Source organism: Micromesistius poutassou (assembly GCF_964030765.1).
Source record: "Micromesistius poutassou genome assembly, chromosome: 3".
NCBI classification, from domain to species: domain Eukaryota; kingdom Metazoa; phylum Chordata; class Actinopteri; order Gadiformes; family Gadidae; genus Micromesistius; species Micromesistius poutassou.
Genome location: NC_140273.1, coordinates 18,659,003 through 18,674,260, shown reverse-complemented (window position 1 = coordinate 18,674,260; position 15,258 = coordinate 18,659,003). Strand labels below are relative to the sequence as shown.

Here is a 15,258-nt window from a genome sequence, read left to right as displayed (position 1 = left end):
AATTGTCTACAGCGCCTGAATGTGGATAAAACATTTCTGCAAAAAGAATGCAACGTAGCGAGAAGTTTTGAGATGTGGACTGTGTGTGTGTGTGTGTGTGTGTGTGTGTGTGTGTGTGTGTGTGTGTGTGTGTGTGTGTGTGTGTGTGTGCGCCTACGTGTGATGTGCGCGCATGTGTAATTACAACTCTATACATTTCAATATTTTATGCTGGTGATCTGTGATACAATCCCATTGACAATGTGATTACAGGTTGACAGATGGGAAGACTATCCTTTATTTTATATTTAATTTCCATTGTGTTATTTTTGTTGTTTAATCTCAATCTACAATTCAGAGCTTGGGACTGAATGCAGAATCCAAATTTTCAAAAGGACCAGGCTTTCGGCTAACTTGTCAAAAAGGGTTATATACAGAAGAGAAAGCTGCAGTAGGTTATATTAACTAACTATTAAACTAATTTAAACTAACAAATTGATATGGTGGTCAAGTCAAGTCAAGTTCAGTCAATGTTATTAGCCCTTAGTCATAGTTAATATCTCAAAGGGCTTTACAGGCCATACATTTAGGACACCCCCAAACCCTAGACCCCAAAAGGCCATGTAGTGGGGTCGCATAGCTAACCTATTGCTCATTTTGTGATAAGTGTCAAATTTGGAGCTTTTATCACAAATGAACAATTGCTATGTAATGTTGAGCTATGCCACCCCACTAATGAAAAAACGCCCTTCATTGCCGTACCGAAACGGTCACAGACATGAGGAACCAGCCCATGGCAAACCAAATACAATGTGGTAGGAGAATGTTGGGCTGGGTAGCTATCACCGTTTATTACCACAGAGTTTAACCAAATTCATTTTCAAGAACATAGTAGAAATTATCCGAAATATCAATGGTTGGCTTACTGCCTCTAATTTGCTATAGGCTAAATTAAGTTACAGCAGAAGGCAGGAGAAGTTTCTTTCTGATATATGTTTAGAAACCTAGGCCAGTTATCAGCAGCATTAGATCAGGATCAGATAATATATTATATTATCCAGAATATATGGACATATAAAGAGATAGCACAACATTGTTGCCTTAAACCAGAGTATTATACAATGTCATAAATAGTGCCTACACAGCCCCATTTGACCTCATGTAAAAGGGCTTGAGCCACTGGCCTTCCCAATGTCTGTGGCCCTGGAGCAGGTAGTAATTAACCTGCCTCCCAGTAGGGGGGCCGTGCTCATCGCTCGGCTGACGTGAACACTGACCTCGTAGCCAGGTTGATAGATTTAAAACATTGTTCATTCATAGGCTACAGTTCATTCATTTTTTTTACATTAGGCCTATGACGGCGTAGTAGCTGGGAGATTTAGAGATACACAATCTTTTTTTTTTTTAATCATTGTTTCAATAGGTAGGTGCAGAAAACGCTCATACAATGTATTTGAAGTTGAGTTAAATTCAGCCATGCATTGAAATGCAGCTACTATAAGCTCCCCACTTTATTTTCTTTCCTCGCGGGAGGGTCCAATCTCCTGTCTCATGTTGTCAATTACACTGGTCGTTGGGGAGGGCGGGCATTCGAGAGGATCGGCGAAACAGAAAGTTGAGCGGCGTGGGACTGACAGGAGGGCGGGAGTGAGAGTGGAAGACCGCGCCAGCCAAAACAGACCCTCTCCAGCGGCACCAGAGCTGACGAGGAGGCAGTGCATGGCGTTAATTGGCCGGTCGACTTCAGGGAAGGGAAAATGCTCATGTCCGGTACTTACAGGTGAACCTGTTTATCCGGAGCGAACAACCCGAGGAATAATCTAGTGGGGAGAAGGTCAGTGTGGAAGTCCGCCACGGATCGAAATGTCGGGAGCACACCGGAATGTCTACGATAAGGTGTAAGGGATAAGTGGGTTTGTTAAAATGTGCCCTTACGGCAACTCGATGACACCTCAATGGTGAGGTTTCCGGAGGAGGGGGGAGGGATTTGCTGTGTGACAGACAGGTGCAGAGATCGCCGTTTGGTTTGAGCCCGCCGGTCTGTCTGTCCGTCCGTCCATTATAAACAAACATGGATAACAGAACGGAGAACAAGACGAGGAAACAGCCGGCCAAATCCAAACCGTCTCGGCGGAAAGAGAAGAAATACAAATCGGCGAAGCTGTTCAGAAGAAAGTCACTGAGATCCGTCGGTCATTTTATGAGCCGGATCTTGAAAACTTTGGGAACTTTGGCGCACTTCGGCGACGACGCGGGGCCGCCCGACGCCGAGGATGACGACGGCGGCTTCAGGGAGAGCGCGGCGTGCTCCTCCACGCTGAAAAGCACCACCACCTCCACCTCAGGGAATCACAACGACCAGGTCCACGGCCTCAAGAAGAGCTCCACCGTCTCTTCCCACGGATCCGTGAAAGACCGTCTGTCGCTGTGCTTCGGCGACAAGACGCCGGGCGTCCTGGGCTTGAAGAACCACGGGAACACCTGCTTCATGAACGCAGTGGTCCAGTGTCTGAGCAACACGGACCTGCTGGCGGAGTACCTGGGGCTGGAGCAGTACAAGTCGGACATGTGTCGCCGCAGCAGCGGCAGCATAGGGGGGGTGAACGGTGTGGTGAAGGACGGGGATCAGCAGACCGCCCGAGGCGAGGTGACCGTGCAGCTGGCGTCGCTGGTGCGGGCGCTGTGGACCCTGGAGTACACGCCGCAGATATCTGGGGACTTTAAGGTGAGAGTGGGCATCATGCTTTACAAGCACGTTTCCCCGTTTCAAATAACTACTATGGATAGAAAGTATTCAGCGGGGAAAAAAACACCCAGCTTTGGCTCATCGTGTCATTTCTCCTAGCGCTATCGGTTCCAGTGCAGCACTCTGCTTTAAGAGGATTTCGGATTTGGCTTGCAATGTAGTAGTCTACAAGATACACACTTTACATACTTCCTATTAGTGCAACATGTGTGTGCAACCGGTAGGCCTACATGTCGTGGTTGTGGGCCTAGGCCCTATACGCGCAGTGATGATCTGGAGGAATAGGGTTTGCTTCCATTTCCGTAAATTGTTCGCAGGTGGAATTTTAGGGGCGGAGCCGAGCAGTGGTCGAACAGGTGCGGTGAGAAGCGCTGGCCTCGGAAATGAACTGAAGGCTAACTGGGCCATGGGGCTCTAGTGGGCTTGTGACTCGTGTGGCCTACTTGTGGTCCAAATAAGATCTAGCAATTTTATTTCGGTATAGTATTGACGCCTATATTGTAATTGTCATTTCCTTTGTAACATCAACGCACGTTAATGCCTCAGTATCAGTCATAGGCCTCTAGGGTGCTGCACATTATGAACGATAAACAAACAAGGTGGGCTCTGCTCTCAAAATGTTTTTTATATCTGCAAAGGAGAAAATAAAACAGTAGGCTGATATTTTTGTAGTGCCTATAAATATCCCAAATTTGACCCAGAAAGTCTACAAAATATTGCTGTTTTGTCGCACTCAAAGCTCAAACGCTAGAGCTTATAATCATGTAATGCAAGGAACTGGTGTTTGGGTTACAGGCTGATCCTCATCCATCCCCCATTTAGGCCTGTCGTTCCCGACTGCCCACACCTCCCACCACTTGGGAGGTTGACCGAACCCGATACATCGGCCGGGGCAGGCCGACCCTTGATTTACCCCTGTGGTCCAGTGACTTCATCTTCCTTTAGACTTCCAGGGCTCTTAGTCTACCTGCTGCAGGAAAATTCACCTGACAAATTTCTCTCATTTGGATTGCCTGGCATCAAACATGCAATTCTGGGAATGTAGTAATAATAATAATAATAATATATATATATATATATATATATATTGACTGAACTTGCCCTTTTTAAGTAAGTTGGTTGCAAGTTAGTTGATTTGTTTTAAGTCACTGTATTAGGAATACATCCATTCTCAACATAACAGTCTCTGGCAGTCAGAACTTTAATCATGAGTAAGTTATGGCGACTGTTTTGCAGGAGGCTGAAGTAGAGTTTATAGTTAAGTGTACCTTTCAAAGCATCCCAGTGGACTATTATTAATCTGCACAAAACGGGAGACGCAGGAAGAATAGAGGCGAGAACACTTCAACAGTGCAAGATATTCAGGCAAACCGGATCACACTGTGAATTTGTAACCTAGCAACCCAGCAATGGTGCCCCCTTACCAGGGATTTTGATTACACATCAAAGTCCTTGAGATTTTGAAATCAAGATTGTTATATATTTTGTTTCTTCCTCCAGTGCTTGGTTGCAGTGTGCACCACATGATGAAGCCAAACCCTAAATTGCAGGTGTGTGTGGTTCGGCCTACAATCCTGCAGCAATGCTGCGGCTGTTCAGCTCTTATGGCCCTGATTCTGCCAAACCCTTTTCCATTTCAACCCTGTCATTTAGGAATCTGTTAAACCGACAGCAGGCCTCCCCAACCCAATATCGCTGAATTTCCGCTGGTAGAGCAGCTTGAATATGTTTTGAAATTACAGCAAAGTGAGAAGTCATTTAAAAAAAAAAAATAAATAATAATAATAATAATAAAAACGTTTTAGTCAGGGTTAGTATTATTCATACATTCCATTTAAGTCTGGAAAGATGAATAACAACAGACTTTAAAGGAAGCCTGCTGTTGTAATCCCGTGCTACCTCACTGAATTAGAATAATGACCTTTTTAATATGGCTGTAAGGTGCTCATCCACAGCCTGCCTTGAGTAATGTCTACCCACCCTGCAGCCTCAACACTAGGCCCACTAAAGGGGAGATCACAGGAGGGGGGCTGCGTTCTCTTCCCTGTGAAGCTCTTCCTCACTGTGATGAAGGGCCATGTGTGAACCATTTGAACTGGACTCCAGAGTTTATTGTATGAACTAACATTTAAAACAAACTGTGAGGTGAAGATATAAGCCAACAATGTGACTTTCTTGGATCTCTTAGTGAATGGTCCTTAATCCTTGGACCACAAGAACTGCAATGGACACACTTGGAGGAGAGGAAACGTTTCCTCTGCCCCCATGGTGTCTCTCTTCATCCGTTTTTGTTGGAGGTAGGGATAACTGAGAACAATCTCCTGCACGCTTGCCTTGCCCCCCCCCCCCCCCCCCTGTTCATTTGACCAAGGGATTTATGTCTGGGTGCAACTTGAGCAAGGATGTTTATTGTAGCGAAATCTGAATCTGAGCACATTTAGCATGCAGACAGAGCATCCCCCCCACTGAGACATAGCTGTTGGTATACGTTGATCTGTGGAGGCTCAGAAAAGATAGCCAAGAAGAGAAGTGAGAGGGTGGGACAAAAATTTAAGGCATGAAAAGAGGGAGTCTGTGAGGGGGGGGGGGAGAGAGATATTTCTATGTTGTTCTTTATATTCTTTATATTCATTTATCACTTAAAGAGAATGGGAACTTTCAAAGATTTTCAGCACTTCAGCTGCTGATGCTGTTGCTGTCCTGGAACCTTATTTTATAGTTGGATGAACCTTATTTTATAGTTGGATGAACCTTATTTTATAGTTGGATGGTTGGATTTTATTATATCACTAAAATATTGCTGACAGTGTATTGATTTAACATGGTAAGACACCCCTTACCATGCATTTTATTATTAAAATAAACATCAGTTGAGATTAAAAAAGGACTGACCAACAGACACACAGACTGTCAAAGGCTGTCTGTGATTAAAGTAACATATTATGTATTTCTTAGTATTTGAAGTATGTTTGTGTTGCTTGGTAGAGATAAAGAAGTATGTCATGATATAAATATGTTTGTCAATATCAACGTTTATATATGTGTGTATGGATCTCTCTCTTGCCTGACTTTACGCTTCTAGGATAGTACATTATGGATGGGACTTCAAAGGAATAGTATATATAAATAATATAATATAATATTTCTTAGAGCGTTAGAGAATGCTGAAAGTCTGCATGATGTTTGAGAAATAATATAAACTAAATAAATGAATCAATAAATCTTTGTTTGACGAAAAGGATGCGTGCTATCTAGGCTCAGATCTCAGCCAGCAGTTAGAAGGAAGGCATGGTGTTTTTAACTTTGCTGATTTTGTGGTGGCAGAGTCGGGATGTGTGTGACAGCCAGGCAGGGCATCAACAGAGACTGATGGCTGATTGTCTCTCAGTACTTGTCTCCGTGCTGCCGCCTTCAAGGAGCTCTTCAAGGAGCACTGGTTCTCATTCCTCAGTGGATGAAGGTGTATTATACACACACTCCCACTGGTAGGTTTTGCACCACCTGTACCCTAGCTTCTGTCCTGATGTCTCTGAGTCACCATTTCATATAGTCTATGTGCCAACATGTCATACAGTCTCTGTGCCACCCTGCTGCCATATAGTCTCTGTGCCACCATGTCATAGTCTCTGTGCCACCATGTCATACAGTCTCTGTGCCACCCTGCTGTCATACAGTCTCTGTGCCAGCCTCAGTCATACAGTCCCTGTCATACAGTACATTGTTGGGTGGTTTTGCTGGAGCTCTTGCTCTCTCTCTCTCTCTCTCTCTTTGTATGCTTGCCCAGTAGAATAGATGATGGGAAAGTGTCTCTGTAATCAGTACCAGTCTTCAAACTGACAAGAGTTTATGTCTAATAAACTCTGTTTAAAATCAGGCGTACAGGAGCTTACGTTAAATGACACTGGAATTTCCACCCCTAAAGGCTTGTCAGCAGTACACAATGGGCCAAATGTATTCCTAGCTGTTGAAGCGGCCCATGATGTCAAATGCTTCTTTCTCCAAAGACAGATTAGCGTTTTTAATTGTTGAGATGTGACCAGGGCCAATAAAGGAACATGGAATGTGTCTTAGTAAAGTCTGAATGGGAACACGCACAGTTGGAGCGGGCTATCAGTAACCTTTTTTATCCCCAATGGACTGCCCACGGAAGAGATGCCACCCGCAAACCCCAATCACCCTCACTGTGTCTCAGTGAGGGTGAATGCATGGGAATTTTAGATTAGCACACTAAAAACACACTCGCAGACAGTCTTACACACACACACACACACACACACACACACACACACACACACAAACACACACCTACACTATACTATACTATACTATACTATACTATACTACACACACAATACATGCCCGCACAAACATGCATTGCCAAACATAGGCATGCACACACGCATGCACCTACACATACACACACACTATTCACTCCTGCACACACATGCATCACCGCACGCACACATGCAGGAAAGCATCCACAGACACACGCTACAAATGCCTGCACACACATGCATTACAAAATGCATGCGTACCTACATTTATATACACACATATCCCAACAATCCCCTTGATACCTTTACAGACACAACTTCTCCAGGCTTGCTGGGTCTTTTTGCACAGAGTAGCGTATTTTCAGAGTTTCCGCTCCTTCCATCGTCCAGGGAGCTCTTCCCTGGACTGAACCATTCACTGTCTATCACTCTCACACATATTTCTGCAGATCACCGGTAAATCCCATATTTGGTGGTGGTGATGGTGGTGGTGGTGTTGGGGAGGGCTGAGGTAACGTGGGTGGTATAAGCCCTGTTCGGTTTCTATAATGGGAAGCAAGCTGCATGTCGGGAACAACCTGGGCTGATGGATGCACCGCAGGTGTTCCAAAACCGACTCGCAGGAAAAAGGAAACGAGCGCCCAGCTGCGCTGGATAGACTGGAGCCCCCACCCGCCAGAGATAAACAAGGCGCCAGACGACATGCCCAAGAAGGCGTTTGCCCGTGAAGGGAGCCCAGCCTTGCCAGATAGAAGTGCTTTGCTTGAAATGAAGGAGAGCAGTCGGAATAGCGCCAATGGGAAATGTAACTGTTATGGCTGTGTATATTATATAGCCCACAATATAAAAGGAGGACTGTAACAAATATTTAAATGACTCTAAAACAAATGTCTCTTAAATGTTAGAATATATAGAAAATAAACACAGTGTGTGTTGTTGTGTCGGACACACATTGCCATATGCTCAGAATTATTGCATATAATTATATAGTTAAAAAGGTTAATTTCATTGTTGGAATATGCTCTAATATAAACTAAATAATGAATGTGTTTTTTTGAGTCACAGAGTTCTCAAGTGCTTGCTTTGGTTTAACAACATTGTGTGACTTAAGGTTGTGATCGCAACTGATCAGCATATGTGATTATAAAACCATAAATGTATCTTATGGAAGCAAGACGCAGCTTGGGATTAAAGTAATATCTGCCTATCTTTTAAGAAGTGTAGTCGTCGTATTAGTTGTGGAAATAGAAGCATAAATAGGCAGAGCGAGGTAGCGTCTAGTATGCTTTGGCCCACGCACGCGTGGGTGCACACAGTGCTGATAGGAGGTAAATAGCTGTAAAATGATGGTGCATTAGAAACAGTAATCCGGCTATTGCACACTAATAGTAATTGATATGTCCGCCGAGGCCTACTCACCGATGCTCAAACTGTTACTTTATGAGTATACCAGTCCACCGTTAAATACTGCAGCCAAACTAGGGTCCTGCTGCACTTTCTGCTGCATCTTTCTGACTTTCTACATTTATCTTTTGGTAATATTAGGATCCAAAAGATAAATAATTTGCAATAATAAACAATAATTTGCGATCCACAAGGGTATCCACATGTCTCCTGAGAGCCCAGATCAGGGTGCCGGGGAACGGGGTGTGAGGGTACGCTCATTGTATTACAGTTTAGTTGCCAGTAATGTGTCTCTTGGCTGCTCCGGAGAGAGGAGGCTGCAGGACTCACATAATGAGGGGATGGAGGGCAGCAGATTACAGGGCGGTTCTCTGAGTGGTGTTGAGGCCATGGAAGGACGTGGCAGCATTGCAGGCTGGGGTGGATTAGCACAGAGAATTGAAACCAACACTGAACAGGTCATGGAGGATGGAGGAGAGAGATGGGGACCATTGCACAAAAACAATGGAGAAGAATATAGTTCAATATGAACGTAGCTAAATATCGAACATTTAACACAACATGTGTGTTTTATGACGAGGTTCATAACTGAACATCCAATGAATGTATGATCATTTAATGTCATTCAAGGTGAATGTATAAATGCCATGTTGACACAAAGAGAGAGAGCAGGAGAGCGAGCAGAGGAGAGAGCGGGAGAGAGAGCAGAAGAGAGAGCGGGAGAGAGAGCAGGAGAGCGAGCGGGAGAGCGAGCTGCGGGGGAGAGAGATTGGGCTATCTGTTAAGGTTAATCCCTGCCATACTTTGTCAGTGACACTCTCTGCCTCGTAGGAATTCCAGAAGGTCTGGTTGGCCACCGGGGCCAGAGGGGTGAACGGGGTTAGTGCGGTGAGGGAGTAAGGTCATTTGGCATATAGACGTGTTCAGGGTACATTCCTGTCTTGCCAGCAATCTTCTGTCATTGTTTACAAACCTACCGAGGGCAGAGGGGGTAATGGGGAGAGGTCAGCCAAGGTTGGAGAGACAGGACATTAACCAAACAAGCAGACATCTTGTTCTGAAGGAAGGGTTCATCGCAAGAGCGCCTCACCTTTTGCTGCCCCTTTAGCAGGGAGGTCATGACCTTTCTTTCTCTCTCTCTCTTTCTTCAAAAGTTTTTCCCTCCACTCTCTTCCTCCCGCTATCCATCCAGCCAGCCTCCCCTCCTGTCCTTAGCCCCTGGCTGGGGCTGATTGTGATGAGGCTCATTAGCGGCGTTGGGGGGAGCCTCCTCTATGAGGATATATTTAGAGACTGACTGTATGACGCCAGGGTTTTTTAATGAGGTGTGGGATGAGCCCAGACATGCTGTCGAGAGAGAGAGAGAGAGAGAGAGAGAGAGAGAGAGAGAGAGAGAGAGAGAGAGAGAGAGAGAGAGAGAGAGAGAGAGAGAGAGAGAGAGAGAGAGAGAGAGAGAGAGAGAGAGAGAGAGAGAGAGAGAGAGAGAGAGAGAGAGAGAGAGAGAGAGAGAGAGAGAGGTTAGAAAGTCTTTATCATTGCACTGATGTGGGTATTAGTCTGTCATGTCTCCTGTCTGACTGTACACGTTCTCTCCAAACACCGGCCCGCACATGTGTGTGTGGGTGGGTGAGGGGGGTTGGGGCTCATCGGTGGATGGAGACGGTTGAATGGTTGTTCCACGTGGTCAGGTTTGAGTAAGGGCGATGGTGAAATTGAGAATCAGCCATGGTTATGTGTTTTCATGATGATATATATGGGTGGATAAGTATCACCGTAGTTCGTATCTATGCTGTTACGGTCCATGTACACTCAGGATCCGGAGAAAGGTATTTTAGATGTATTGAGGTATTTAGATGTATTGTAGATGTTAAATATGCGTTTTTGTTCCAAGGTCAGGATCATTTGAGTAATACTAACAGATGTCTCCTCTCTCCTCAGAGCATCGTGTCCAAGTACGCCTCTCAGTTCCGGGGGAACTCACAGCATGACGCTCTGGAGTTCCTGCTCTGGCTCTTGGACCGGGTGCATGAAGATGCCAGCGCCAAGACCAACGGATCCTCTAAGGTAAGGCCATAGTGTTTGGACTGCTGGCGTTTTTGCTGTTTAATGTGAAAGTTAGCATTGAGCTGGCATGTAACGGTGAAGAGCTTTTTAGCAGCTTCGGTCAGTCATGGTCTTGATCCGTTGCTATCATGCAGAGTCAAATACATTTAGCTTCTAAACATGTTAATGTCTGTGAATCAGTGTCGTGGATCAGGAGTGACCGGGTTGATTGTTGCCTCACCTTGGCTTAAATGATCTAATGTCTATTGATTTCTTGACTGACTTTGTGTTTTGCAATCCTCTTTGGTGTCCTTAAGTCTACTTAATGCAGAATGGTATATAAAAGCATGAATAATGTAAATATATATATATATATATATCATCCTAGATTCTCAGTTGTTTGGCAGGTAATGGAGAGGACAGGAGAGCATCTGAGTCGCTGCATCTGATGTCATCTAACCTTTATATTCATACAGTATATAACGTAGGCTATAGCAATTCTGCTCACACTTCCTGCCTAAATCTCCAGAGGTTTTCCTCGACCCCTGTTCCTATTATTGTGAGCTAAAATCGTCTGGGGGACCACTGAGGATACATCAGTGTATCGTACACAAGACTACGTCGTTGGACATACACGTGAAGCCAAAACCGTTTGTCCATAAGCCCTGTATTTTACGTATTGCACATGAGCACGACTCATTATGGAAATGCCAGAGCAAGCAACCTTGTGCAGACCAGAATACTAGGGTGTGACACTGTTTTTCTTTACTGTCAATCGTACACATTTCATTCACATTTTACTCATGTGACAACGATTATCACAAAAATGTGCTGGTTACATAACATGTACTTTTTCATCAATTTGCGCCTCTGGGCTGTTATACCGAGTCTGAGCAGTGAAGTGCAACCAGCACTATTTAACATGTGTATTGTAAGTGCAATCCTTCAGTTGTATTGTAATTGCAATACAAATGTAAGCCTGCATGCTAACAAAGGTGATGATAGTTTTTGTAGCAAAACTATCGTTCCTGGCTGACATCCTGAAATGTTGCCACCCATGGTTTGGCCATACATAATTACATACATACATACATCATTTACATGATTGTCTGTGATTGAACCCCAGATCCTTAACAGTGGAGATTGCCTTTGACATCACTGAATTAGTAGTATCCCAATTCCACACAATTGCCCATTTCCTGATGCCCGATTACTAACTGTTAGTGCTTGTCCTCTCCAGGCTCTAGTGAACGAGCATTAGTGAACGTCCATTAGGGGGGCACTGCCCTGATACTGTCCTGTTGGGATCAATTTATCTCAACGAGTGAGGTCAGGCTGGCCGTCCGTCCAACAAGCAGACCTCATTATCCAAGTGCTCTAGTCACCATCAAGGAAACAACCCTCTTTACAATTGCACTTCTGATGCCTGAATAGAATTAGGCTGGTATGTGTTGCTCCAGTCAAGTGTGTCATTTAGCAAACAACCACCCTAACACTAACAAAGGGAAGGGGCAAGAGTTTTGAATGTCTGTCTTGTGATTGTGAGTCATTTCTCTCCACACACTGTGGACTCTGTTATACTACCTCTCTCTCTCTCTCTCTCTCTCTCTCTCTCTCTCTCTCTCTCTCTCTCTCTCTCTCTCTCTCTCTCTCTCTCTCTCTCTCATATCATCGCTTTGTTTAGGAGTGGAGATGTGCATTTGTGGATACAAGGTCACCATGTGTGTGTCACAGGGCTTTTGAAGTTCTCCAGTGATAAGGTCTGAGTCATTCCTCCGCATCTCCCAGTGGGTTAGAATGAGACGGTAATTACTGTCCCCCCCACACTGTCACCTCCCCTCCCTGTTGGATCTGTAGTCCTGTTATTAATGAACTGCTAACTGTTCTGCCACACACATACGCATACACACATGGACACAGCCAACACTCTGCACAGCTAACACGTTTTCCCTTTGGTTTAGTTTTTCCTACGTTGTTTCTTTGTTTTGTTTTCCTGTAAAGTCTTTCGGTGCTAAGAAAGGTTGTAAATAAATCCAATGTGTTCGTATCATTATGAACACACAGAAAACAAGAATCATTGAAGCATCCTTATTGCTTCTCGTTAGTCTGCCAGTGAATCCGGGAGTAATTAAAGAACAATATCAGTCTATCCTGGCTTCCCTAAAACATCTGTTGCCAATATAATAAGTCACTTTGTTGTGCCGGGTCTGCACAGGGTCTTTCTCATGAACACGTTATATACATGTTCCCATTGTTTACATTTGTGGCAGGTGTAATCTAACAGCAGTAATACTCTTCGACAGAATTGGTACAAGGAAGCCATTTTGACAAATGCGCGATGGTTTAATCACCTAGACGGTATTGTCCCTTATATCTGTCTCTGCTGTTGAGGAAAGGAGGAAAAATGAGGCTCTTCTATTTCAGTGGTCGTGTTTACATGTGGCATCTAGGGTGAGCCCATATCCACCCTGAAAGCTAGAAAAAGGGCTGTGTGACAAATACTCCATCAGATCAAAAATATCATATATTCAAGATATTATTGTTTATTCTGTATTCCAGGATGCATGCATGATTTGTGAAGCATTTGGTTCTTTATCAGGAAAGTAAAAGCCGATCACTGTCTTATTATTCCAAACAAACTTTCTGATGTTTCTTTATTTGAATCTTTATCTGTTCTCTGCAAATTGAATCCACCCATGCGAGTCAAAGCACTCTAGCAAGTGCACAACAACATCTATTTACATTAGCTTTACCCACGTCTCCTCTTCATCTCATTACTATTCTAGTCCTTTGGGAACAGCTGATAAGAGGACACAGAGAAGACATGAATAGCTATTTGCTCTAAGATATCTATGCAGCCTGTTGGACACAATTGCATTCTTTTTCTTCATACACGTCCCTAATCTTCCATCCTATTACAGTATATTATTCATCGTATTTATCTGATGTACGTACTACCATCGGTTAGAATGGGAACCAACTGTCATGCAGGGGCTGTGTACCTTTCCTCTTGATACAACACAGCATCCTGCATGTCAACTATGCTTGATCAGGCGGAGGACAACAGGAGTGCTGCATTGCATCCCTCATTTACAGAGGCTTATCAATGCTTCACACTCCTCTCGGCGGGTTGAGGGCCTGACAACAAGTATAATTGCAACAACAAATATGAATGATATGAAATAATAGTAGTAGCAGCAGCAGCATTGTACATAATATTTACTGATAGTTGAAAGTTGTAATGCAGTTTTCAGGCAACAGAGGTAAAGTTAAAGTTCCTCTTCGTTCACTCCAACCACTACATTAAACCATCAGCAGCACATCTTACATCTCCTGCTTTTGTAACCTTCCTTTCCAGCACCAACAACATCTGTAAGAAACGTTTCTCTGGAGATTAATCTTCTCTCGCAGCGTAAGAAAGATCAGCTACGCTATACTGACTTTTCGTTGCTTAAGAGAAAAGAGAGCCTGAAATGAAGTGTTAAAGTTAAAGCCTTCCGTTTCTACAGCGCCGACTGCACCACCGTTTAGTCCCGGGACGTTTGGTGAGCGATTCTGAGTGCTGGCTGTTAAAAGCCAATCCATCTCAGTTCTCAGCCCAACGGATAGTATTAAGATCTGCCAACGCAGCCCCAGTGCCATGACATTATGAATGCATTATTAAATTTAAAAGGTTGAAAAACCTACCATCCTCTGTATTGCAACTGGAAAAGAAGATTAATGAGGTACTGTTAAACAAACTTGTTTGTGATTATAATATTTAGCTACTACATCCACAAATTGTACAATTTTAAGCCGTCACTGTGTCAGCGGACCGGTCATGAGAATGCCAACGCCAGAGTAGTAAGTCTTTTACAGGATGATGTATTCAGGAAGATTTGTATTGTTGGGTATTTTTGGGAGGTTCTTTATTTTACATTTACATTAACATTTAGGGCATTTAGCAGACGCTTTTATCCAAAGCGACTCACAATAATTACATTTGACATAGGAAGGGGAAACAATATATCGCTGTTGGTGCAGTACCGGTAAGGGTGTATTTCTGCTGTCTTGTTAACGGCTGACAGGTTATGATTCAACAAGTGTATTGAGCTCACTGAACACTGGCCAGCTGATGTGAGGCTGAGTAAATGTTGTTAGTTTAGAGAGCGGTGATGACTCAAGCCGAGTGTTATGTTACGACCACGTCACAGCCACATGGTTACGAATGTTAATTCACACCCCTCCAGCCAATCAGAATCGAGTATTCACCCAGGCCATGGTATAAATATGCCTATTGGGACACTTGTATCACTACTCCTATTCGGAGTGCATGATATGAATCAATACCGCTATTGCAATTCCACATTGCGCAATATCAAACCGAAAAGTATTTGATTAAAGTGTATGATATTCTGTTTATTTTGTGGAGAGATGCGTCTGTTGGCTGTGAGGCTTGATTTTGCTTGATTTAGAGGCTGCTTCAAACCACTTTACAATGATCAAGTTTCATTGGCCCTGCCACATGCAAGTGTGAGCGCACGTGACATGTGGGCCTGCCTCGGGCCAGAGAGCGAACAGAAACAGTCCTTGGTTAAACTTGTTGTTTCAATGCTACTTTATCATCCGGTCAGGCCATGACACATTTACTGTCAGGTCTGGACAGTGCCAGATTGGGTCTTGCACACATTAGGATCCGATGAGCAAGAGCACATCCCGAGGCGGTCAGGCTCATATTCTGACCCGGTTGCATTGTGCTTAGTGATCTAAGTACAATGTGGGCAGACTACAGGCTATGCATTAACACTTTTTCCCGTGCCTACACAGAGCCCT

General features: G+C 44.1%; 1 protein-coding gene across 1 annotated transcript in view; it reads left to right on the top strand.

Moving 5' to 3' along the window:
* Positions 1-1,804: 1,804 nt before the first annotated feature.
* usp43a (ubiquitin specific peptidase 43a) overlaps positions 1,805-15,258 on the top strand; it is an 83,868-nt gene continuing 70,414 nt past the window's right edge. Inside the window, exons 1-2 of the mRNA XM_084465894.1 lie at positions 1,805-2,704; positions 10,342-10,467. Coding sequence (XP_084322020.1) covers positions 2,051-2,704; positions 10,342-10,467 — 780 coding nt within the window. The 5' untranslated portion in view covers positions 1,805-2,050. The remainder of the gene's footprint in view (positions 2,705-10,341; positions 10,468-15,258) is intronic.